Source organism: Xiphophorus hellerii, chromosome 11, assembly GCF_003331165.1.
Source record: "Xiphophorus hellerii strain 12219 chromosome 11, Xiphophorus_hellerii-4.1, whole genome shotgun sequence".
Classification (NCBI taxonomy): Eukaryota; Metazoa; Chordata; class Actinopteri; order Cyprinodontiformes; family Poeciliidae; genus Xiphophorus; species Xiphophorus hellerii.
In genome coordinates, this window is record NC_045682.1 from 397,658 (window position 1) to 422,591 (window position 24,934).

The following is a 24,934-nucleotide window of genomic DNA, read 5'->3' on the forward strand; positions in this document are numbered from 1 at the left end:
GGCCACCACAGAGTCCAGACCTTAACCCCATTGAGAATCTTTGGGATGTGCTGGAGAAGGCTTTGCGCAGTGGTCAGACTCTCCCATCATCAATACAAGATCTTGGTGAAAGATTAATGCAACACTGGATGGAAATAAATCTTGTGACACTGCAGAAGCTTATTGAAACAATGCCACAGCGAATGCGGGCTGTAATCAAAGCTAAAGGCGGTCCAACAAAATATTAGAGAGTGTGACCATTTTTTGGTGGCGACGTTTTTTTTGGCCAGGCAGTGTATATACAGTATATATATATATATATATATATATACAGTATATACAGTATATATATATATACAGTATATACAGTATATATATATATACTGTATATGGCCCTGGGTCCCTAAGCGGCTGCTTAGTTTGCTATTCCTTTGGTCGGCCCTGCTTCCTAGCCTTCAGCTGGGCCAACGGGCCAACATGCCCGCCTGCTTCCCCCTCTTCTGTTTTCTGGCACAACGTTTCCTTTTGACCGTTGCTCCTTGCACCCTGCTGCGCCAGTCCGTTGTTCTGAGGAGCTGCTGTCTCCCAAGTGCAGATTTTAGCCTCGGTGATATAAACAACCGAACTGTATCCAATTGCCATCAGTTCGGCCGAGCTGCACTTCAGCCGTGAAGTTGTCACTGAACTCTTGCCCAAAGCAGCCTCACTGATGTTAAAATATAGCTTAATCTGGGGAGCTCGAGAAGCCGATGCACCTCTGTGCGCAGCCATAGCATAATCAGACCTAAGTTTTTATTCACAAACAAATGTATGTTGAAAAAAAATGTAATTTTTAGAATGTATATTAGAATATTCTATTCTATATTTACAAAAATTAAAAAAAATATACAAACAAGAAAATCCACATTATTTTAAGTGGCATTAACAAAAAAAGTCATGGAGGGAAAAAATGTAATAAAATAAGAGTAACAGTAAAACTGACAGTTTTAGAGGTTTAGAAATGACTGCTTGCATCTTGTTCCCAGCAGCCAGGATTACCTTCCAAGGTCATGAGTCATTTTAATTTTTCATTTGATGGAATCCAGACGTAGGGTCCTGAATGTTCATCAATGACTTGTTTAGACTTGTAATAAATATCATCTAAGGTGTCTCCTTGAACCAGAGCTGAAAACAAACATAAACAAGAAATTACTATGAAAGGTAACTGCTACAGATGGTTACATCTTTGCTTTCTCTTGAGAAGTATTAAAATCTTAATTTTGTCATATCAGTATGCATGACTTCATCTTTTTCATATATACTGTGAGAAAAAGGTGCAACACACAAGAGCTAGGTGAGAGTCATTGTGAAAATCAGTGATGGATGTTTTTAAAGAGTATTAAGCAAATATAAACACAGCGGCAAAACTAGAATTCATCTACCTGTGATTGTGTTGCTTATTAGTGGTTGGCAGGTGCCAAGTAGTTGAGTAGCCCATTCACACATGTACAACTTTTGGATTTCATGTTTCTTCAGCACTTTACACAAAACTTAAATGTTTTTGAAGCTGTTTTATACAATATTTCTCATGCAGACAGTCATATCAGAATTTTTGTAGTAAAGTAGTAGTAAATTTCCATAGAGGATATCAGTGAAGCAAGACAGTTTAACTGCAGAAAACATATTTTTCTTTAGTTTTTATTCATGTTTTAATAACCTAATTTATAAATACTGTTGTGTATTACATGCAGCAAGTTAGTTTCTAAAGAAGCTGCATTTCAGAAAGCAGGGTTAACAAATTGAGTAGAAGGAAGCTACTCTGAATAAACTTACCCTGTTCTGTGAAGCTCTAGATTTTCATTTTAAGAACAGGAGATAAACTTGGCAGCTAAGTTTTGTTTCAAGTTCTTCTCCCTCATCAATGGAAGGCAGATAAGGTAATTCACCATGACAAAGGGAGAAAAAAAAGAAGCCTGAAAGTGCACATTTGAATTCTATATTTTAATGACAGCATAAGTAGGACAAACTCAGGATTTGTTCAAACAATCCTTCTACTGAGCAGGGTTGGTTATGATAAATTACAGTGACAAGTTGACTGAAAATAACCGCAATACAGGTTTCTGAAACTGAAAACCCAGGATAAGCACATAGTTACCCCAGAACTTACTCAGGATTTTCATTCATCCCGCTTTCTGAAATGGGGCCCTGGTGTTCATTGAGAGGTGGCTGTTTGGTCAGGAAATACAAAAACAGACAAAGCAGCCTGGTAGTATAGTTTGACTACCTTTTCTTTTCATGAAAACTGAATCTAGTCATTGCAGCAGGTCAGTCTTTAGCCTTTTATTAGTCCTATTTTATATAATATCACAGCCAAGTTGAATGATTTCTATTAGTAATTTGGAAAATCAGTAAGATTTTTTATTGCTAAGGTGTTTAGCAATACCCTGTCAGGTGCAGAGCCCTTGGTATGCTATCTTGGTAGCGAAAGTGTTGACATCACCTAAATAAAACAAGTCATTAATTGTTTACTGAAAAATTAAGATGCTGAATTACAGGAGACATTAAATAGATCAAAACAAATTTAAAATCTAAAATAATATTATTTTAGGTGACAGAAGGTGGAAACGTGATGTCTGCCCTCTAACTGAATAAAATATTGAGAATAGAAATTAGTTTGATCTTCATGTCTATACTGCACACACAAAGTTTAGATGAGGTTCAGAGAACACCATCCTCTGTTTTCTTCTTTTCTTTCTACAGGTCTGAAAGTTTGAAATTGATTTAAACAAGTTTTTACTGTAAGTTTAAAGTTGGCTACTATTTGTTTCTGTAATGTTTAAGAAATAGGCCTGGTTGTGACTTTGTATTTGTATTGATAGTAAAACCTTACCTGTAAAGAATTCGCCAAACTCCCTCTCCAGCTTCACAGCCTTTTCAAATATCTTCTTCGCTTGTTCCTCAGTCAATTTCTTATTCATGTCCCTGGGTATGACATAGGATAACATTTAAATGTTTTTTTCATTCATTTCCAAAACAGACATGCTGCTCAGGAGACATTAAAGATGGCTAGTACATCTGTAATGGAGCATGAGGCATGCTACTCTCATCACGTCGGCCATCACAAGGTCAACATGAATTCAAGAATTAAAATTAAATAAAAAAAACAAAATCTTTATTTATCCCCAGGGAAATTCAATTTGCTGTAACTCATTATTCAAGCTTCTTTAACGAGTTGTTGCTAATGCTGAAGGCAGGAAGCATTTACTGTAGTGGTCTGTATGTCAAGATTTGGGTTGATGAGGTGGTGAGGATGAGGTTGTAGTAAAAAATGATGGTTTTAATAGTGATCTCAAAAGGGTACAAAAATCCCAGGCAGCACAGGTGAGCAATAAGGCCAAGAATTTAAACACTGGTAACAACTGGAATAGAACTAGACAACGAGGACAGACATATGACAAGGATCTGACAGAGAGCAAGAAACACAGATGGGTTTAAATACACGGGAAGGTAATCAGGGGAAACAAGGGACAGCTGGGGGCAATTAGGGGGAAGACCCAACATCATAGGAACTAATAGAGAAAATCCAAATCCTCACACTGTTTTTTCTCTGAAGGATAAAACTTGCCACTTTCTGTTGTCGCTATTGCACTCTGTGGATATGTTGGTATTTGAGACTCTTGATTTGATCTAATTTCTCTGTCCTGAAACCTTAGTGAGTTATACTAACACATATGCACATTAAAACACATATGATGTGTATTGAACTTTACTTTTTGGGAACTCTTTATGTTTGACAAAATTTCTTTTTTTATTTGGCATGGTAAGAGGGCTTGCTTGCGTAGATAGCTTGGTGTTATCTTAGCAGCAGCACTACTATTACTTCTCCTGCTGTTTCCAGTCTGTCTGAATCTCCTCCTCTTTTTTGTTCTCTGTGTCATGTTTAGTAACTTTTCTGCCTCATATATTGATAATGGTACATATAATAAATGTAGCACTTTTGTAGTGTTTGAGGTGAGGGTGTTGGAATTTGAAAACCAGCTCTGCACTGTTAAAGAACAATGCTGATGCCCCTTAGCCACTGCGGAGCTAACATGACTAGAACAAAACGGTCCATCACCCAACCAGCATAGTCCCAGATCCTAGCCCATGGATCATCACCAATTTAATCTCTAACCCATTAGCTCTCTGGTTTAATTCAGAGCTCCATACTTTAAAGCAGAACATTAGGACTTTACATATCTAGATGACTCCTACTATACAGACAGACAGACAGACGATTTATTGACACAGAGCAGGACTATAATTATTATTTTTTCTTAAAGGAGGATGTTTTAAACAGGAAGAAAAAACCAGAAAACTGTCTTCATTTCTTGGGATGCTCAGAGTCATCTCTGTTGTTGCTGTGGTTGGAAGCAATTCACAATCTTAATAGCTTTGGTTAAAAATTAATATGTAAAAACTGATATGTTACTGAAGACCATAGAAATACTCACATTAATGAATCAGCAGACTTAGGTTTTATCAAGATGGCTATTGGATGCAACTGTGCTACTTGAAGTCGTTTAATGGCATTTCCAGAGACATCCAGAATACAGTGTTTGCCCTAAAAAGACAGTGATTTAGAAGATATTCTAATAAAATTCTTATAAAAAAAATAAGAGTTATCTATTATGTTTTTCCCTGGTTTGTTGCATAAGAGAAGAAAACAGATCAGCTGGAACAATAACATTACAACTTCTTTTTTTATATGAACATTTATGCTTCTGTGTGGTACAGCCAACATGAAGTTGAATGAAATAATATTACCTTCTCAGCTACATGTTTTACGGACTGGACACTGGTCCCATAAAGATTGTCATTGTATTGTCCAGCTTCTATGAACTTGTGTTCTTGGATGTCTTTCTCCATCTGCTCTCTGGACATCACGAAGAGATAGTCTTGCCCATCAACCTCATAGCTCCGTTTTGGCCTTGTGGTGTCTTGTGGTTTAAGGAAGAGAATACATTACTAGCATATCATAATGGCAAGGATACTTACTGCAATCTAAGTTTTAATTCAGAAAACAAAACAAAAAATTAAAAAAGCATAACTATGTGATTCCAATTTGAAAAGCCAAGCAGTTGGAGGAAAAAAGCAAAGCTGCAAGACACTGTAAAAGAGACAGAGCAACAGCTACTGAGAGGCTGACAAGTTATATTCTCTCCAAAACCACCAAACTGATTTGGCTGTTGATAAACTGGTAATGGTAACTAATTGTAAAATGAATCAAAGATACAGGATTAGAATTAGCATGGTGACGCAGGAAACGCATGGCACTAAAGGTTCAGCAGATGTATAATGCGACACAAAGAAAACAGAGACTTTGAAGATCCTCATTCAGAAAATCCAATCACTTATAAATTCTTGTGATGTTTTCTCAATAAAATAAAAAAAATTGTGAAAGATTTTTATAAATAGCTTTTTCTCTTTTATTAAGACAATCTCTGGTGGGTATCTGAGGTGAATCAAATAACTTGGTAATGGGTTTTTTTTTATTTTCTTGATTTTATTTATTTGAATGAGTACATATAAAAATGTGTACTTAAACTGGATTTTTAGAAGCAAAAAAGCAAATTATTCCATGAGTTCATAACCACTTGTATGTTCTTTATATTTGTAAGGGGATATTTTTTGAAATCACAATCATTACATAAATTTACTCCACATACTGTATTCTCCAACCTACTCTATGTATATATATATATATATATACTGTATATATATATGTGTATATATATATATATACAGTACAGACCAAAAGTTTGGACACACCTTCTAATTCAATGGGTTTTCTTTATTTTCATGACTATTTATAAGGCAAGAAATCCCACTTATTAACCCGACAGGGCACACCTATGAAGTGAAAACCATTTCAGGTGACTACCTCTTGAAGCTCATCGAGAAAATGCAGAGTGTGTGCAAAGCAGTAATCGCAGCAAAAGGTTGCTACCTTGAAGAAACTAGAATATAAGGGGTATTTTCAGATGTTTTACACTTTTTTGTTTAGTGCATATTTCCACATGTGTTATTCATAGTTTTGATGCCTTCAGTGTGAATCTACAATGTCAATAGTTATGAAAATAAAAGAAACTCATTGTATTAAAAGGTGTGTCCAAACTTTTGGTCTGTACTGTATATACACTGCCGGGCCAAAAAAAAGTCGCCACCTGGATTTAACTAAGCAAATAGGTACAAGCCTCCTATTGGATAAGTACTGCATAGGCGATTATCTTTCAGCTGGCAACAAGTTATTTAACCCCAGCTGATGCAATGAGTAACTCCTCATTTCTTAAACAACCATGGCAAAAGACACATCCTGTGGTCGTGGAAAAGACGTTAGTCTGTTTAAGAAGGGTCAAATCATTGGCATGCATCAAGCAGAGAAAACATCTAAGGAGATTGCAGAAACTACTAGAATTGGGTTAAGAACTGTCCAACGCATCATTAAAAACTGGAAGGATGGTGGGGAACCATCGTCTTCCAGGAAGAAATGTGGTCGGAAAAAAATCCTGAATGATCGTGATCGGCGATTACTTAAACGTTTGGTCAAATCAAATCGAAGAAAAACAACAGCAGAACTCAGGAGTATGTTTAATTGTGAACGCAAAAGCATTTCCACACGCACAATGCGAAGGGAACTCAAGGGGTTGGGATTGAACAGCTGTGTAGCCGTAAGAAAACCTCTAATCAGTAAGGCTAACCAGAAAAAAAGGCTTCAGTTTGCTAGGGAGCATAAAGATTGGACTCTGGAGGAATGGAAGAGGGTCATGTGGTCTGATGAGTCCAGATTTAGCCTGTTCCAGAGTGATGGGCGCATCAGGGTAAGAAGAGAGGCAGGTGAAGTGATGCACCCATCATGCCTAGTGCCTACTGTACAAGCCTGTGGGGGCAGTGCTATGATCTGGGGTTGCTGCAGTTGGTCAGGTCTAGGTTCAGCAACATTGTGTGCCCAAAGAATGAGGTCAGCTGACTACCTGAATATGCTGAATGACCAGGTTATTCCATCAATGGATTTTGTCTTCCCAAATGGAACGGGCATATTCCAAGATGACAATGCCAGGATTCATCGGGCTCACATTGTGAAAGAGTGGTTCAGGGAGCATGAGACATCTTTTTCACACATGGATTGGCCACCACAGAGTCCAGACCTTAACCCCATTGAGAATCTTTGGGATGTGCTGGAGAAGGCTTTGCGCAGTGGTCAGACTCTCCCATCATCAATACAAGATCTTGGTGAAAGATTAATGCAACACTGGATGGAAATAAATCTTGTGACACTGCAGAAGCTTATTGAAACAATGCCACAGCGAATGTGGGCTGTAATCAAAGCTAAAGGCGGTCCAACAAAATATTAGAGAGTGTGACCATTTTTTGGTGGCGACTTTTTTTTTGGCCAGGCAGTATATATATATATATATATATATATATATATATATATATATATATATATATATATATATATGTATACATACACCTGCTATCAAATTGCCACCAGAAGTCACCTAATTAGTAAACACACCACAGGTGGAGTTTCTACAAGTAGAAACCTAAAGATAAAATGTGAACATACACAATTTTTATGTATAAAATCTGGATATTGGTAAAGATCTGAAACATAAAAACTGCTTTGGACTGTTGTTTAATTAAAAGAAAAAACATTTAATTTCTAAATTAAATGTTTTTTAAACATTTTCCTTTTTAAACATTTTCACCTATAATTATTATTTCAGAAAAAGTGTTATTTGGCAAAAAAAAAAAAAAAAAAGCTTTGTTATCTTTTTAAAAAAACTGTCATTGACATTAAGCACATGAAACTTGAATAAACAGAACATTCTGAAAACCACGCCTATTCATTTTAATGAAGCGGGTGTGCCTTGCAGCAAGAAGGTCCTGGGTTCGATTCCCGGCCCAGGGAATTTCTGCATGGAGTTTGCATGTTCTCCCTATGCATGTGTGGGTTCTCTCCGGGTTCTCCAGCTTTCTCCCACAGTCCAAAAACATGACTGTCAGGTTAATTGGTCTCTCTAAATTCTTCCTCGGTGTGAGGACGTGTGTGTGTGCATGGTTGTTTGTCCTGTCCTATTTAATCCCAAGTTGACAAGATCTTTATTTTTAAAAGAATTTCCATCCACCTAGCCATTTTTTACATATCCTGGAAATGTCAACTACAACAGGTTTAATGGAGAGGTACTTGGATAGAGGAATATTACAAATTAACTTTTATAAAATGTTACAGTTAATTGGCTTATAACAGTGGCTCCTGCCAAAGAAAATGTATAGTTGGGAAGGTCACCATCTCCCCTTTGTTGTTAAATAGAAAAATTCTGAAGCTTTCTTTATTACCTTTTGCATAGAAACTATAACCAAGATATCTCACTGCTCTTAGGTTGAGACATTTTACATTGTGGTATAAGGAAGATAATACATTACTAGCATATCATAACGGCAAGGATACTTACTGCAATCTAAGTTTTAATTCAGAAAACAAAACAAAAAATAAAAAAGCATAACTATGTGATTCCTATTTGAAACTAACCCATAATTCATTGGACTTGAAATCCAATATAGTTCATCTCCAAAATACTTGTGGTTGCCATAAAGCCTGAGAAGAATTGCCTCTTTCAGATTAAAAACCAGCTAATGATACCAATCTCTTCACTGAGGAATTTGGGGTCAAATGTGCAACACAAATGTGCAAAATGTGCAAAACTGTACTGCATGACTATTGCCATCCATTGACCCAAAAGCCTCTCAGACTGGAATCAAGTTAAGACAAATGGTAACTACATAATGGAAAACTCCAAATGTCTAATGCCCAGTTATTGTCTGTGTGTTCACTGATATGCAAAAAATGCATTTATGTGGTGGGAACTTACGTGGGACACAAGAACCAAACTTGTCCGGAAACTCGCCAATCAGATCTTCATTGATTTTGTCCTTCATGGGTCCAAGAATGATGACAGGTCTAGCATAATCAACTGAACAGGAATACACAGAATTTTGGCACCGTCATTAACCTTTCTTAAAATCTCAGCACATTTGCCATTTTATTTGTTTATTTTTCAATGTTGTTATAATTGTAATGGGTCGTCAGAAAAATTGCCAACCTTGACTTAGGCAAAAAGAAGTTGTTGAAAATGGACTAATTAATATAACTGTGTGTATAGCACTGTAAGAGCTCAGGAAGCTGCCTGAGTAATGTTTGCTGTGATTGGTTCTGAGTAGTCTCAAGCTGCTAATGAGAGCACATGTTCAGTGTTAGACAAGCAGAAAGTGGAAAAAGTTGGAGTTCCCATGTCACTCCACTCACATCGTTCAGAGCTGTTGTACAAGAGACTGAGAGCGTGTAAATGAATGACAGTAAGTCTTATCAGTATTCGAGCAGCATTTGTATACCTGTGCAGTTTAATATATGTATTGCAATGTAAAGAGTTAAGATTGTGATGTTGTGCTTTGTGGTTTGTTTTTGGTCTTTTGTTGCCATCTGGTGGACAAATTAGAAATAACCTTTAGTAGCGAGCAGAAATAATGGCTTTCATTTTGTTGTTTTTTGTAGACCACTCTCAGCTCGATTAAAAAACCAAGACCGGAAAACTCTCCTCATTCTTTACCGGATGCTCGTGGTGGCTGTACTATTTAAGGAACTAACACACAAAATAAAGGGAGCACAACAGAAGTCTTTTTCCATTTGCCAGCTCAACCCTGATGTAAGTGTATTTACTGAACATTTAAAGCAATTTCTACATAAATAACTTGAAGTAAAATACAAGATAAAATGTGTTTTATACCAGACACAAAGTGAAAACAACAGTGAAGTTGTTTTCACCCCAAGTGAATGGGGAGATTCTTTAATAGTTATATACATTTGGCATGACTTGTAAGGCTTCTCACACAGGATAAGACTCCTCTGTAACATCAGCCAGTAAATGAGTGGTCTTTGGAGAGCCTAATTGAGGGGATTATTACAAATTCAATCTGCTTCATACCTCTGACCTCCACCATGCTAGGATAGGCTGATCTTCTTTTATGTATAACTCAAACAAGAAGTCTACAGAAATCGAATAAAAAGACACATGCACCTGTTTTTCCTCACTGTCTGAGGTAAAGTCAAATCAAACTTCTCTTGCTTTAGGTCTGTTACATAATTAATGATAATAATAATAATAATAATGACCATAAATCAACATTAAAACAACATTAAGATTCTGTTAGGGGAATTTCCTACTGAGTATTTGTTATTTTATCCTTTTTCAGACAATCCACTTACCTTCTTGGCGTAGCACGTATTCATAGGAGAGTCTTACATCATCTTGACTTCCTGGTGAGATAAAAAGAGAAAAATATTAGAACTTTTTCCCACAAATGAAAAATTTTCAAGAATGAAGTAAGAGTCATGTGATTTGAAAAAACAGATTTAAGCTGAAATATTTTCTCCTGATTGTTAGGCAAGTTTTAAAGAGGTTAAAAATCCACATTGAGGCTTTAAAATATTTCATAAACTTAAATACAATCAGAAATTCAAACCCGGTGAAAAACTTTAGGGTATCTGATTTAAACCGATACCCTAAAAACAAGACATAGTTTCTGGGTGTTTTGATGGACTCAGACCTGAACCTTAAGTTTCAAAGTAAAGAGAATTACAAAGTCAGCCTTCTGTCAAATGAAGAGTAATGAGTTTCTAGATAAACTCGTCCATGCATTTATCGTTCGTTGCATTGATTAGTACAACAGTGTTTTCACAGGTCTGCAAAAAAGTTTCTAGGGGGCTCTGTGCCAAGGATACATACACAAATAAAAATACACAGGCAATATTTTTATGCTCCAACATCATCTTATTTAGGATCTTATATATACATTCATACACAAAGACAGGCTGCATAATGAGGAAGTAATTCACCCATTTTATTCAGGTGTATTGAACCCGGGACACATCAAAACATTTGGGGACAACGGCCCTCTAGGCCTGGATTTAAAGACCCCTGGTCCTTTTATTAAACTGAATAAAACATCTTATGTTACTTCTTAGCCAGTTGAGGTGGCTCGGGCATCTGGTCAGGATGCCTCCTGGACGCCTTTCTGGTGAACAGACTCCGGTTAAGCGGAAGAAGATGGATGCTACTTCTTAAAAACAATTCATGTAATTTTATGCGATTACATTATTTTCATGAATTACTGAAAAAAAAAAAGAAATTCTGCCAGCTTGGCAGTGTTTTCTATGGAAAATAATATCCTTCATCTCTTTTAACCTTTTAGAAATGCTACTTAATAGACCAATAAACAAAGTTCGGACCAAAAATTATGGTAAAAAGAAAACAGAACAGAACAAGGTCTCACACACTCCAGTCCAGACAGTCCAACATAAGAAAACAATAAAAAATGAACTGCTACAGCATGCAGGAATGCAGAAAGGAGAGACATGCTGAGACAAAAATGTTTATGTACAGCAGTGGTGCCCAAAGTCGGTCCTGGAGGGCAGACATCCTGCAAGTTTTAACCCTGGTTTAACACACCTGGATCAAATGATGACTCGTTAGAAGGCCTAAGGAGAACATTGACTTGCTGAGGAGGTTGTTACTACCACCAGGGAGAAAACTAAAACATGCAGGATGCCAGCCCTCCAGGACCGACTTTGGGCACCCCTGATGTACAGTGAGTAACTTTGAAGTGGCCGTGCTGAATAGAGGTGAGAAATCCTCTCTAAACCAACTTACTGAATGTTCTTGTCCCATACCCATCATCACCTATTCCCACGATGTCCTATTGATCATCCAAAGAGATCCGTTGCAGAAGATAAAAAGGAAAGGGAACAGCTGCACATTCAAAAGGTTGGAGGTAGTACACCCACAAGTTTAGCTTTACGGAAATATCTAGCCAGCAGGAGCAACCAAAACTAACAAAAACAAATACAAAAACAAATTAACAGTCTTACAATGACTGAGTGGAAAAGTGGGTCATATGTCAAAATAACATAAAGTGTTATGGTAATCTTATTCCTGTTGACTGATGAGCCTCATGAAGGAGTCATGGAAAACAGACTAACAAAAATAAAAACAAAGTTAAAGAAACTTTGTCACTGTAATATGGTCCTCCATATTACTTCCACTGAACTTGTGCTGAGGTGCTTGTGTGTCTGAGATTACTTACGCTGTGAATCACTGCCATCCTGTTCAGCAACTTTGTTCTTGCAGAATGGGGGCTTTCGTGTAAAGCTGAAATTTTTTTTTTGCTTGTCAGTGAATGACTGAAAGGAGAAAAAATATGTGGCATGCATGCATAACTGTCAGCTTCATGCAGACAAAGCAGATGTTTGTAAGAAGTGGGACATCAAGAAAACAATTTAAAACCAACAAAGTGAAGCTGAAACTACGCTCTTAAGACGAGTACCTACAAAAAATGTGAATTGTATTCACATGGTTCATGGATACCTAACTTTAACGTCAACCAAATCAAGTTGAGCAAAGACCGAATTTTAATTTCTACCTATATTTTTAAAGATTTTTTTATGCCACTGGTGTACTTCATTTGATAGTAATCTGATTAGAGAGAATGGGGAAAAGACCTGCAGCAAAAGAATCGAGTATGGCAGTCTAACTTGGGATAGCTGCACCAAAGTCTGTAGCCTCTGTATACAGATCACTGTACACTCTAACCACTGCGTTACATTAAGCCCAAGGAATTTTAATGTAACTTTTTTTATTTGATTATTGTTTATTACAGTAACAACAAACAGTACTGGTATTCATCAGGGCAGTGGTAATAATTTATATGAATCTTAAACTAATTTTCTGTAGCAAACATAAAGGGGAGAGTGTTGGTAATTATTAGACAATTACAACAATAATAATGACAGCAATTAATAAGCAGTGAAAATGTAATGTAAAGTGAAATACTTGCCTCTTTACAGATGTCTTCAGTTTTTGCCTTTTTGCAGTACTTACATGTATGTATCAGATCATGATACTAATTTCAATGTTGGAAAAAGTTAAGCTGAGTAAATTACAGAGATCAATTTTCAAATAATGATTTCATTAATTGAAAACAGCTATTCAAACTGACATGGTCTTCTGGAAATAAGATCCCTTAGCAGTAACAACTTACATCCAGAGTTTGCAATATCTGGAAACAAGTCTTTAACTTTGGCCCACTCTCTTTTGCAGAACTCTTCATTTACTGTACCTTGGAGGAATGAACAGCATGTTTAATATCATATGCCATTCTTAAGGTTTAAAGTATTTGAATTGGGTTCAATTCCAGACTTTGGCTAGGCCACTCCAAAACTTTGTTTTGATATATATTGGAGTTATTCAAATGTCACTTTGCAACTGTGCTTTGGATCATTGTCCTACTGCATAACCAAAGTGACTGGGCTTAAGGCCCTATAATGATGGTTGGACAATGTCCGCCAGGATGTTCTGGTAGAGAACAAAATTCCTGATAACATCAACTGTGGCAACTTGTCCAGGTCTGGAGTCCAGACAATACTTTGTACAATGCTCTATTGAAATAGTTTGACTAGGGCGTGGCAGGGGAACTGTTCTCTGCGAATACAGCTACGCAATTTTTATCGTGTCGACATCAATGAGAACCGATTTCACTATTTTGCATGAACTTAAAGGTTGAGCAGCAATGTAGAAGTACTTCATCAAATAAAAAAAGATACATGAAATATCAGATTTTCAAGGTTTAAAAAAGGGATATATAGAAAGAATATGACAGTGAATATATTTTCTTTATTTCTTTTCATAACTTTTTAAGGCACTTTTGTTTAAAGATTCAAGAGATTTTAAAACTATTTTGTACCTTTCGTTTTGCCATTATTCAATTTCCCTATAATGGTTTTTACTTGATCTTCATGAACAGGCAAAAACAAAATAAACATGTAACTGTTTTACAGCACTATATACTGTACATTTTAAAGGTTCTAACATTTTCATTTGCTCCAAAACATTTAAAGGGACATAAAAAGTTTGTCTTTAGTACAATATCTTTATGACCAGTTTATAGTGGTCATAAAGACCAGTATAAACTGTATAAACCGGTCTTTATACTGGTCTTCATGTATAAAGAAAGGTAAGACCATGCAAAGGCTATGCTGGTATTATTGCTTTTACATACTTATAGACTTACAGAAAGCTTTAAAGTCCATAGACAGCTGGAAAAGGTAATATAACTTTGTGTTTTCCAATTACTTGATTACATTGTTACTACTGGTACTTCTTGATGTTCCACAACTGCATGATATAGAATGACAAGAGGGCCACAAAAACATTGCTTTTATTAGTTCTGAAACTCCAGCCAAATTTAGAACATATTAAAGCTCAAGGAGATGAGTTACTAAATTAATAATAGAAAACAGCAAAAAGCAATATGAGCCACCGGTGCAGAAGAGGCTTACTGCTCACAGTCTTATGGTGTTGGAGAAGAGAAGAGCTCATAATTGGAGGAAAACGGGGGGGATGCCCATAAGCCTGGGAACACCATCCCAACTGTGAAGTATGGGGGTTGCAACATCATGTTTTGGGGCTGTTTTGATGCAGGAGGAATTGGTCATGACGAACAAATGTCATGAGGAAATATTGAGGTTTTTGAGAAATATGAATCAATACTCCCACTCAATTTGGTTGAGCATCTAATGAGATAACTGCAGAGCCAGGAAGGTTGGTCAGGCACATAATGTTTAGGAGTCAGAGTCTGTTTGAAAACAAGATGCTGTTCAAACTGGTATGAGGCCAGTTTGATCACAATGGATCAAGTGAGCCATGTGTTTGTTTAGATGATAAGCAAATACTTTGGTAATTATTTTTTTTGTAACTGGTTAGTAAGCTTAAAGGATGGTATGATGCAACTTTGAAGCAATACCTGCCTTAGGGCTTTTGTAAAAGAATATATTTTTTCTCTCTCTCTCTCTCTGCAGATAAATTTTCCTAGAGAAATTTTAATAACCGAGGCACTCCAATCACTTGAGGAATCATTACAGCCCTACAACAGTGCATCCTTAGCATGCAAAAGAAAGTGACTGAACATCCTCCACACATACACACACCACAGTTGACAAAAAATAAGTATATCCGACTAAAACTATGCTGAGTGATAGGGCATATGACTGTATGCCAGTTAATTATAAATACATCATAGTAAGAAAGAAAGGTCTTCTTAAAACTGTGTAAAGTGTGTCAGTACAGGGAGACACAATTTCCTCTGCAGAGCTATTTTAGGAGAAGAGCTCCCTTTGCCCTGGTTTGCAATTTAGAAGAAAAACTCAAGTCTGCATACATTTATTTCTGCAAGTTAGTAAATGTGAAAGTGAACAAACTGAACCTACACAATAGAATTTGTAAACATATTATAAACACATCTATTACTAAAATTTTACCTAGGAGATTCATAAGCCATTCAGATATTTCTACACCACTGAATGGTAGAGCTGCAGATTCATGTCCAAATCTAACCAACTCATCAGGAACCATTTGTTTTGGGACATTTTAGTTAACTTAGTGATAGTCATTCCGCAGTTTCAGATACACATGTTTGAAGCTGGTAGTTAAGAAGTACTAACTGATTTTAATTTCAAAGTTACCAACAGGAGTAAATAAAGACAGAAAGGAAATATCAGTACCAAAAACCCTCGCATAAGGCCATAAATTTTAAAAATAGAAGGAATAGTCTGCCTGAGGAAACAGATGTTAAGACTACTGGATGAATTGACTCATTGAGATGTCAACAATACAGGGAAAAAATTATATTTTTCATTATATAAAAACAAAAGATTTGTTGCTTAATTTCTAATCATCAGTTTCATGTGTCATCAAAAAGTGAGTTTATTTAGCCACCATCCTACTTTTTGTTCAGCTCTCTACACTGTCTTGAGGGAAATCAGAATGTTTTCATGTGGTTTCTGTTAAATTGATATTTAGTGTTGACCTTGAATCTATAATACCTTCATAACTGACTGATTATCATAAAGTGTGGTTTTGATTTGAACTAAAAGCTCTTTTAGTGGGTGTTGTTCAGCTGATTTGGTTGTGTGCATTCTGTGGGGCTTTTGTGTGTTGGCTTATTGGCATTTATTTTTCAACTTATCAGATGGTTCATTAGTATAATTGTTTTATCATATGAAATAGGAATTACCACAAAATGCAGATTTTATTTATCACATTGAAATGGATGACACTTTAGTGTGATAATATGATGTGATTGAACTACTAGAAAAACAACTGGTAAGTTTCAATTGTAAAACAAATACAAAACAATACAGTAAATGCTACAAATACAGAGAAATCACTAAATTCAACATGAAAAAATACTAAAATTAATGCATCTACATACAACTATTTTCACATTCTGTTTAAGAATATTTATTTTTATACTGTATGTTATACTTCATATTTGTTAAATAAATTAATTCATTCACAAATGTAAATTTTGTGGCATTTGTATTATTCCATAAATTCTGAACAACTTGAAAAATTACATGTTATGGAAAAAAAAACAAGTGAGATATGATAAAACCCAAAATATTGCATCAAGCTATAGCAATGGGGAAGTAGTGCACATAAAATATATGAAGGATCATGATTTTTTTTAGGTTGGAACTTGAAATGGTATTCTGATTGCATAGAGAGACACATCTCAGTCCTATTGAGAGTGTGAGAAAGTGGTGAGTTTCACTTGTGAAACTCACCACTTTTGTGAGTTTGTCCCAAAAGTGGTTTATACTACATGTTAACACATTTACCATGTTTATCTGTATTATTTTATAACCAGGTAGAAAGTTACTGTGATGAAACTGCATAAAAATACTAACTTGAACGTAAGAGTTGTGTCTCTCTCCCAAAGGTAAAGCCATCATCACATTGTTATGAAAACTAAACAATAAATGACCAAGAGTAATTCATAAAAGCCATGTAAAAAACTTAAAGATGAGTTCTGCCAAAAAGACAACTTTGAATTTCAATGAAGGCTGTGATTTATATGAAAAAGAATAAGATCTTAATAAAAAAACTTACCACTTTTGAATCACACAGTCCTGCACTGGCATTAAATTTCACAGTTTTTAGACGTGCCCGCTCCTTCCGTTCCACTCTGCAAACAACCAAGTAAGTAATTTACCAAAGTAAAATAATTTAAGTCAAGTTGTTAATGCATGCCTCTCAGTGGTGACTTTACACAGGAGGATAATTCCATTCTGAAACCAGCTACTGATATAATTAATCATAGGTTGGCTCTGATAACTGAGCAGCCAAAATAGCAAATGAGAAGGAGGCTATTCACTTGAGTTAACTTGGAGAGGCTGGTGACTTACCTCTCCAAATAGAAACCCAAGATTTTCTTTTTCTTCTGCTGGCCATTAGCCTGGAAAAGCTAGCGATAGCATTGGATGTGCTGGCTCTAGTCTTGGATAGTCTGGCGACTAAAAAAAGAGCCTAGTCTTGTCACCTGCTAATTGCACTTTCTTCTTGAATGGAAATTTTGTTAATATCTGTAATATTTGACAGATAGCTAAAAAGTGATTTTACCTAATTTTTCAGTATCTTCAGAGTCTTTAATAGTCGTAGTTTAAAAGTTTCAACGCGCATACTCTTCAAACATGGACTAGATTATTATAGTCTAAAAACAGAGTGTTTAAACCTAATTTAAGATTTGTGAAATTACTATTTGATTTGTGAACATACCAATATAGTCCTTTTGTTGAACTTTCATGGATCCATTTAATGGATATGACTATCCAAGATGTCAAATTTGGTGTTCTTATTGATGAAAACCATATTGACTCAGGTGTATATATATAATATTTTCTTATTAGCCAACATTGCAGACTGAAAACAGTGAGAAAAAAGATGTCAGTGTGTTTAATTCAATATAAACTTATGGTGTTGGAGCCTATTAAGAATTAGATTAATTAATTTTTTGCTAAATTATTAATGTTACAGATCCAAGATTATGCGAATGGTAGATCTATTATTTATTTATTTATTCATTTTGCTTAGACCCTCCTCCTTGTCAGTCAGCCTCCTGCTGTGATTAACAAGCAGAAGCAGCTGCTGTGATTGATCTGATTGTTTGGTGAAGGAGTGAAACAGTTTTGGCATTTTATATTTAATGTTTATATTTAAATTTTTGTATGACGTCAACTCGGAGAATATTTCTGTTATTTTTGTAAGTAAAGAAAATACTCTTCGAAACCAGAAAACTCTCTGCGGATGCTTTTTATTTTGAGTGAGTCGAAAACCTCCTCCTGAAAAACTACTCTGGCATTTTTGGACCTTATTACTATGCAAGAGTAGCCACAACATATAGTTTCAACTGTAACTCTGAAAAATAAATGAAAAGTGTCAGTGTTAGCTTCCTCGGCCTTAAGCAGAACTGTATGCAGGTATTACCTTTTCTTGCTGGGAATGACTCCTATCTCCTTGCTGTCTCCATGGCTGGTGACACGGCAGGCTTGCCACCACTCATCATCTGATGCATTGGTAACATGAAGGATATCACCATACTTGAAACTCAGCCCCTGGCTTGGTAGTCCACTGTCCTTTGACTTCTCATAGTCAAATAGTGCCCTGCACATAGGAAGACAACCAGACATTATTAGGTTTAGGATATAATTATTCAATTATACAATTTATGCTTTTAAGCTTACATTTGAGACATGAGATGCTTTCTCAGATGAAAGAAAGAGGTGCAATCTCATATCAATATTCTGTGATATGTACATTATTTCAAACCTACTTTAAAAATATCAATGCATACATCGGTACACAAATGACAAACGTTACACATTTGTAAAGAGATAAGAGTGCTTTTGTTAGTAACCTGAATGCAGCAATTGGTCCCTGAAATAACAGTCTTTATAAGTTCATCAGTGTTCTGAATTTATCTTCCATCAATTTGTCCAGCTCTGCATCTACCAACCTATACATGCTTATCCTTACAGGGCTGGAAGGGGCTGGTGCTCACCTCCTTCAGTCATTGGGTAAGAGCTGGGGAATGGTTGCCAGGCACTTTGAACTGCCTTGTTACTGAAAATGTGTTATATAAATAAAATTACCTTACCTTACCATTGTCGGACAACACAGAGATACATGAAATAAACAACAACCATGCACACACATTCCTACATATGCAATTTAGTGAGAAGTACCCAAAAAGAACCCATGCAAGCCTGGATGGAAAAAAGTGCAAACTCAATGCAGAAAGAACCTGTGCCAGGACTCAAACCCAGTAATGTTTTTCTATGCTGTCTGGATTCAGCCCAATCTTCCATCAAAACATTTTCTCTATTTATCTGTTGAGGCATGGTACATTAAAGGCAGGTTGTAAGTCCATCACAGTGCAACACAGAGACAGGAAAGAACCTATTTAAAGTAGTCAGTTAACCTAACAGGCATGTTTTAGACATTGGGATTAACCATAGTGTCAGGATTTGGTTTTCTCTGTATTAATTAGTTCGTGACCCCTTGATTGCCCCCAGCTGTCCCTTGTTTCCCCTGATTACGTTCCCTGTGTATTTAACCTCACCTGTGTCCCCTGTTCCCTGTTGGATCCTTGTCTAACATCTTGTCTTTGTTGTCATTTGTCTAGAGCAGGATGCTCAATAGGTCCGGTCGATCGCGGGAAGGTATTGAGTCGATCTCGGCAGTAAGTGACAAACTGAACGCCGCCAGGACGCTGAGAGCAGAACTTCCTCTTCTGACAGGCTTATCAAAATATTAACTAAGATCCTAAACGTTTTTGCTTCATTAAAGAATAAGAATTTTTTTAAAATCAACAAAACGTGTTAAAATTTGTATTCTCAGTAATTATTATTTCAACAAGGTGTGGCGCAATTCAGTGCCTTTCAGTCCCATTAACAAACAAAAAAAAAGGCGACTCAAAGACCGACTGACTAGCAGAGCAGGAGTTTAAATTAGCTAATCAACCATCGCTGTGTTCAGGGAAGCGCTGATTAATAATCGAGAAATAAATATCAAGCCTGGAAACTTGATATAGTAACGGACTGAATGTTATGTTTTTAACTAATCTTTGCTCGTCTTGCGGGGCGCAGGCGGTTGCCACAGTAACAGGTGTGCTTAAACTACAAAGAGAGAGAGTAAAAAGGTAGGAGTGGTTTTGAGTCGATCACCTGTTCGGGTTATTTTACCTTTGTTTCCCTTTGCTGTGGCGCATTACAGCCGCTGTAGTTTCTAAACGTTGGACTAATTACCTCGTTCGTTTGTGAGTATACATCATTCACAACAAACAACAAATAGAACAAATATATTTCATACAATTTTAACACACAAATGGCTTCTACCGCGGTAATTATGTGAAATTAAATTTATATCCCAGCTTCAGAAGATTTGCCTTTACCTTTACAGAGCTCTTTGGTTCCTCCTGTCAGTCTGTAGCTTCTCATATTGACGTCATCAAACCAAATTTCAGATCTACCATAACTGACTGACACCTGCTGGCCTCAGGTTTGCAACCAGCTTGTGACTAAGAAACCAGTAACCTCCTCCCAGATGATGACATGAACTTGTTAGTTCCTCTGTCCATATAGTAGCTGATATATTGTGAAAATCCGGTAGAAATGATGCACTAATCGAGCCATGTTTACATAGAAACAACGCGCCGCGAGGCTTTGTTTGTGAGACTGGCTGTCACGTGGGTCGGTTGTGGGCGGGGCTTGGTAAGGTCCATTACCTCGATCTTTTGAGTGTACGTCATTCACAACTGTTAGAATATGTTCTCATCTTAACTTGTCTTTAAGTTATTTTGTGTTATGTGTTCATGTTTTCTAATTTACTTTGAAAGGTACAGTTGCAAGTTCTGTATCCTGTCACTTTCTGTTTATGTGCATGTTGACCTGCTGTTGTCCACTGGGGGCAATGAGAGCGAGTTCTTGTGTGTAGGCAGCACTGTTCTAACCAATGGAAGTGAAGAAGTTGATAACCTGAACGTTAGCAATAAAGCCAACACAGCTATCTAACGAAAAGAAGTGTGTTTCATTGCGAATATGAATACTGAACAAGAAACCGCAACACAACAAACATTAAATAGGACAAATATATTTCATTAAATTTTAACACACAAATGGCTTCTACCGTGATAATTATGTGAAATTAAAATAATTATATCCCAGCTTCAGAAGATTTGCCTTTACCTTTACAGAGCTCTTTGGTTCCTCCTATCAGTCTGTAGCTTCTCATATTGACGTCATCAAACCAAATTTCAGATCTACCATAACTGACTGACACCTGCTGGCCTCAGGTTTGCAACCAGCTTGTGACTAAGAAACCAGTAACCTCCTCCCAGTGACAGAGTCTCACTGAGGAAGAAACTGCATTAGGTTTTCTATCACTTTAATATTTCTGCTTTAACTGATGTATATTTGCATATAACATAAGTCAATAGAGTCAATTTACAAAATTGTCAATTTACAAATTTTATGTCTTCGTGTCATGAGGTAGATCTCAGCCGGCTGGTGAGAGAAAAAGTAGATCTTGGTCTCAAAAAGTTTGGGCTCCCCTGGTCTAGAGTCTTCGTTTCCTCGTCTCATCGCTCCTCTGTGCTGCCTGGATTTCTGTATTCTTCATTAAAACCATGGACTTATCTGATTTAATAGAGGAGCAACCACACAAGGATACCCCAAACTTCTGCTCGTCCTCCACAACTTCAGTCACCCCTCTATCTCAAGGACCAGCCTCACCTCCAGCCCCAGTAAGCGCCCAGTAAGCGGGCCAATTACTCAACCCGGGCTTCCCAGTGCTCAGCCCGCAGTTGAGCTCAGCAAGCCCGAGCTACCAGCTAGCCTGCCCAAGCCCAAACCAGCAGCAAACTTACCGGTGCAGTCTGTCAGTCCTCCTGGTCTTTCTCGTGGCTCCCGGCCGCTCTGTGCAGCCTTTTTGTGGGTCCGCGTGGCCTCCCAGCTGCCCTCAGGACCCGCCAAGATGGGTCCTCCTCCTTTCATCGCTGCCATTTTCTGTTAATTAGTTCCTGTATTGTGTCTTCCCCTTGATTGCCCCCCACTTTGTGTCCCCTCCTCCCTGTTGGATCCTTTTCTAATGTCCTGCTTTTTTCATTTGTTGAGTAACTACCAGGATCTCAGTTTCCTTGTCTCACTGCTCACCTGTGCTGCCTGGATTTCTGTATTCTTCATTAAACCCATCATTTTCAGCATAACCTTTGTCAAACCACGTCCATTTTCATCACAATCACATTCAAATCATGACACATGGTACCCAGCGAAAACACATACTTGAATTTGAGTCCCCAACATTTTCTGCTGCAAGGTCACCCTGAATTTGTTTAAAAGACTGTTTCTTAGGGTTATACGAAATGGTACTAACCTGACATAGAGTGATTTCTTCTGATTGGTTTGCAGATACCCTGACTCAGTGCACAAACTGTGGTTCATCATGTGTTCTCGAAGGTCATTGATTTTGGCTTCAAAATGTCCATATTCTGCAAGGCAACATTTTCAGACATGAAACAGAAGTACATGAAAAATGTTTTTAATTTGTGGCATACTTTGCTAAATTTTTCACTGTAATTATATTGGGTCTGCATTAAATTGTTTTTCAGTCCTGGTCTGGGAGAAGTTTAGTCATGATGCTCGGAAGCAGAATTCTAGAGTTAACTTAAATCTGGTGTTATGATTGTAAAATTATTCTAATTCTCAAATGTAAAATGTGTTTATTTATCAAACATAGATCAAGCCAGAAGAGAAAAAAGTAAAAATGTACAGTATGAGTAATGGACATGCATAGTAAAAGTGTGCTGTGCATCAGCTCAGATTTAGTGTGGATTTAACCTGCTGGCATCTTGGAGAGTCATCCTTAAGTTTGAATGTGCTACAACAATGAAGCACATTACCACATAAGCACTAAGTCTATTAGTCACTTTTCTTTAACCACTAGTGAGTCCTTCATAAAAAACATAAATGCTGCTTGTTTTTAAAAAGAAAATGCTGTTTGCTCTAGTGGCCTTTATTTAACAGTTGTTCGATAGGAAAGTGGGTTATGAAAGAGGAGGAAGACATGCAGCAAAGGTCATCTTTGCTGGAGCTTGAGCCCATGACGGCCACATCTAGGACTAAGGCCTGCATACATGGGTTGTGTCGCACCGCTGCACCCATTGCTGTTGTTTTGGCATTTATTCCATAGCTTTATGGATATCCAGAGTAATTAAATTTTCCTGACGAACCTTCTGGTTTGTACTGAGCAACAATGGTGACCACCTGCCCGGCTCCCTTCAGTGCAGCTGCTGCCTGTTCATGTGTGGCTCCACGAAGGTCAATGCCATTAACCTGTTTTAATAAAGCATCAATTCAGAAGATGTTACCAAAACATATTTATAAATACACTTTATATAGCATACACAGCCATAAAATGCATTTCAGCTTCAGTGTGGTGGATAGAATGGTGAGTGAAAGAAGTGAGCATATTATGAGAATAATTTTATTTAAGAATATTAAATGAAAATGTGATAAAATATATTTCTATTTTTCTAATACATTAGACTGATGTTTATATAAACAGAAATTCATGGTCATGATCAGTTTAAAACGGTAGCATCAAAAAAGACAACATTGTTTAAAAGTATGAAAATAGTGTGCAAAGACATGTAGGTGAGGTCAAGTGAGAAAAGTTATTGTTAGATCAGAAAATCAGGTCATTGCAAGAACATTGTCTAATTTCATCTTCCAATTACCATCTTTTGATTGTAATTGGAGAAAAATTTAATCGCATGCAGTGTCACACTGACCTAGGAATTTGCAAAGTTATTATAAAGAACATCAAAATGACAGTTTTGTTTGATTGGATTTTGCGTCTTCTGTCCACTAATCTACATATATTTTTATATTTATATATTTCAGTTAGAAATACATCTAAACAATGACTGAATGGTTTAGAAAGCTTTTCATTAAATATGAATCAGTATTCTATTTAAAAGCAAAAGTCTGTCAAATGTCTACAATTATTCCAGATGTTTGCTACAACTCTTGATGTGGATGTGTTTTAGCCAAGATGTACTGGCAGGCAAAAAAAAAGAAAAAAGACAGCAAGTAAACTTGTTAAGAAAAAACCTTAAACAAAAGAGTTGAAGATGTAATAATAATAATAATAATAATAATAATAATAATGTTATTACAGCAAGAATAAATATCTGAATTATAGACTTCAAAGGGTTGTGTCAATTCTATCATAGTTAAGCTATATAGAGCATTTCTCATTGAAAATTGTGATTAATAACTGAAAATGTTCTAATGGAACAAACTGAGCTCCTTTGATAATATTACAAAGTATTATGGTGCAGCAAGAATTAAAAAGATTGATTTGTTAATTCATTGGCTTGTCTGAAAGGGATCTACAATACAGTTTTAACCTAAATTGTATTGGGTTAAAACTGTTTTGTTCAAACAATACAGTTTTGGGTTAGAGTAAATGTACTTGAAAACAACATAATAGCTATTCTTTAAAGCTTTTTACACAGCATTTAGCAAGCAACAGAAGAGCAAATTTTTATGTCTGTTATTTCTGTTTAAAGTTGTAAAAATCACTTCATACTGAGCAAACACAGTGAATAGATAAAAGCAAAACATGACCTAAAGTCTAAAACAGATGTTACTGTTCCTCTTTGACAACTAGGTGCAGTGTATTTTCAGTACTTACAGATAGGATTTCATCACCCCGCCTCAACTCTCCACTAAGGTCTGCTGGTCCGCCTAATAAGATGAAGGAGACAAAGATGCCTTCACCATCTTCTCCCCCGACTATGTTGAAGCCAAGGCCGGTAGATCCCTTGTGGAGTACAACTGTCCTGGGTTCCCTATATAAACAGTTTAGGTAATATATGAGCTCCAGTGAGTCTGTGGGTTTCAGCATTGTCAACTGTGATAGTGGAAAGCTGGATCCAAAGGACAATATACTGAAGCTCTTCTCAGGCAGACAAACTTCAA

The 24,934-nt window shown here is 36.6% G+C and overlaps 1 protein-coding gene across 1 annotated transcript; it reads right to left on the minus strand.

Annotated features, from left to right (window-relative positions):
- Positions 1–858: 858 nt before the first annotated feature.
- dlg2 (discs, large homolog 2 (Drosophila)) lies at positions 859–24,934 on the minus strand. Its single transcript, XM_032576987.1, has 12 exons — positions 24,648–24,934; positions 23,179–23,281; positions 22,323–22,437; positions 18,378–18,554; positions 17,004–17,079; positions 11,709–11,754; positions 10,265–10,315; positions 8,874–8,975; positions 4,765–4,937; positions 4,452–4,561; positions 2,849–2,940; positions 859–1,143 (listed from the first exon to the last, which is right to left on the minus strand). The coding sequence occupies exons 1-12, from the start codon at positions 24,858–24,860 to the stop codon at positions 1,034–1,036; spliced, it is 1,368 nt and encodes a 455-aa protein (XP_032432878.1). The 5' UTR covers positions 24,861–24,934; the 3' UTR covers positions 859–1,033.

Bases quoted from the DNA above. Each gene is read 5' to 3' on its own strand.
- dlg2 (XM_032576987.1), bottom strand. From the start codon at position 24,860: ATGCTGAAACCCACAGACTCACTGGAGCTCATATATTACCTAAACTGT. The intron at 4,938-8,873 runs GTAAGTTCCCAC...TTAAACCACAAG, and splicing joins GTTTGGTTCTTGTGTCCCAC to ACACCACAAGGCCAAAACGG. The intron at 4,562-4,764 runs GTAATATTATTT...CTGTCTTTTTAG, and splicing joins TAAAACATGTAGCTGAGAAG to GGCAAACACTGTATTCTGGA.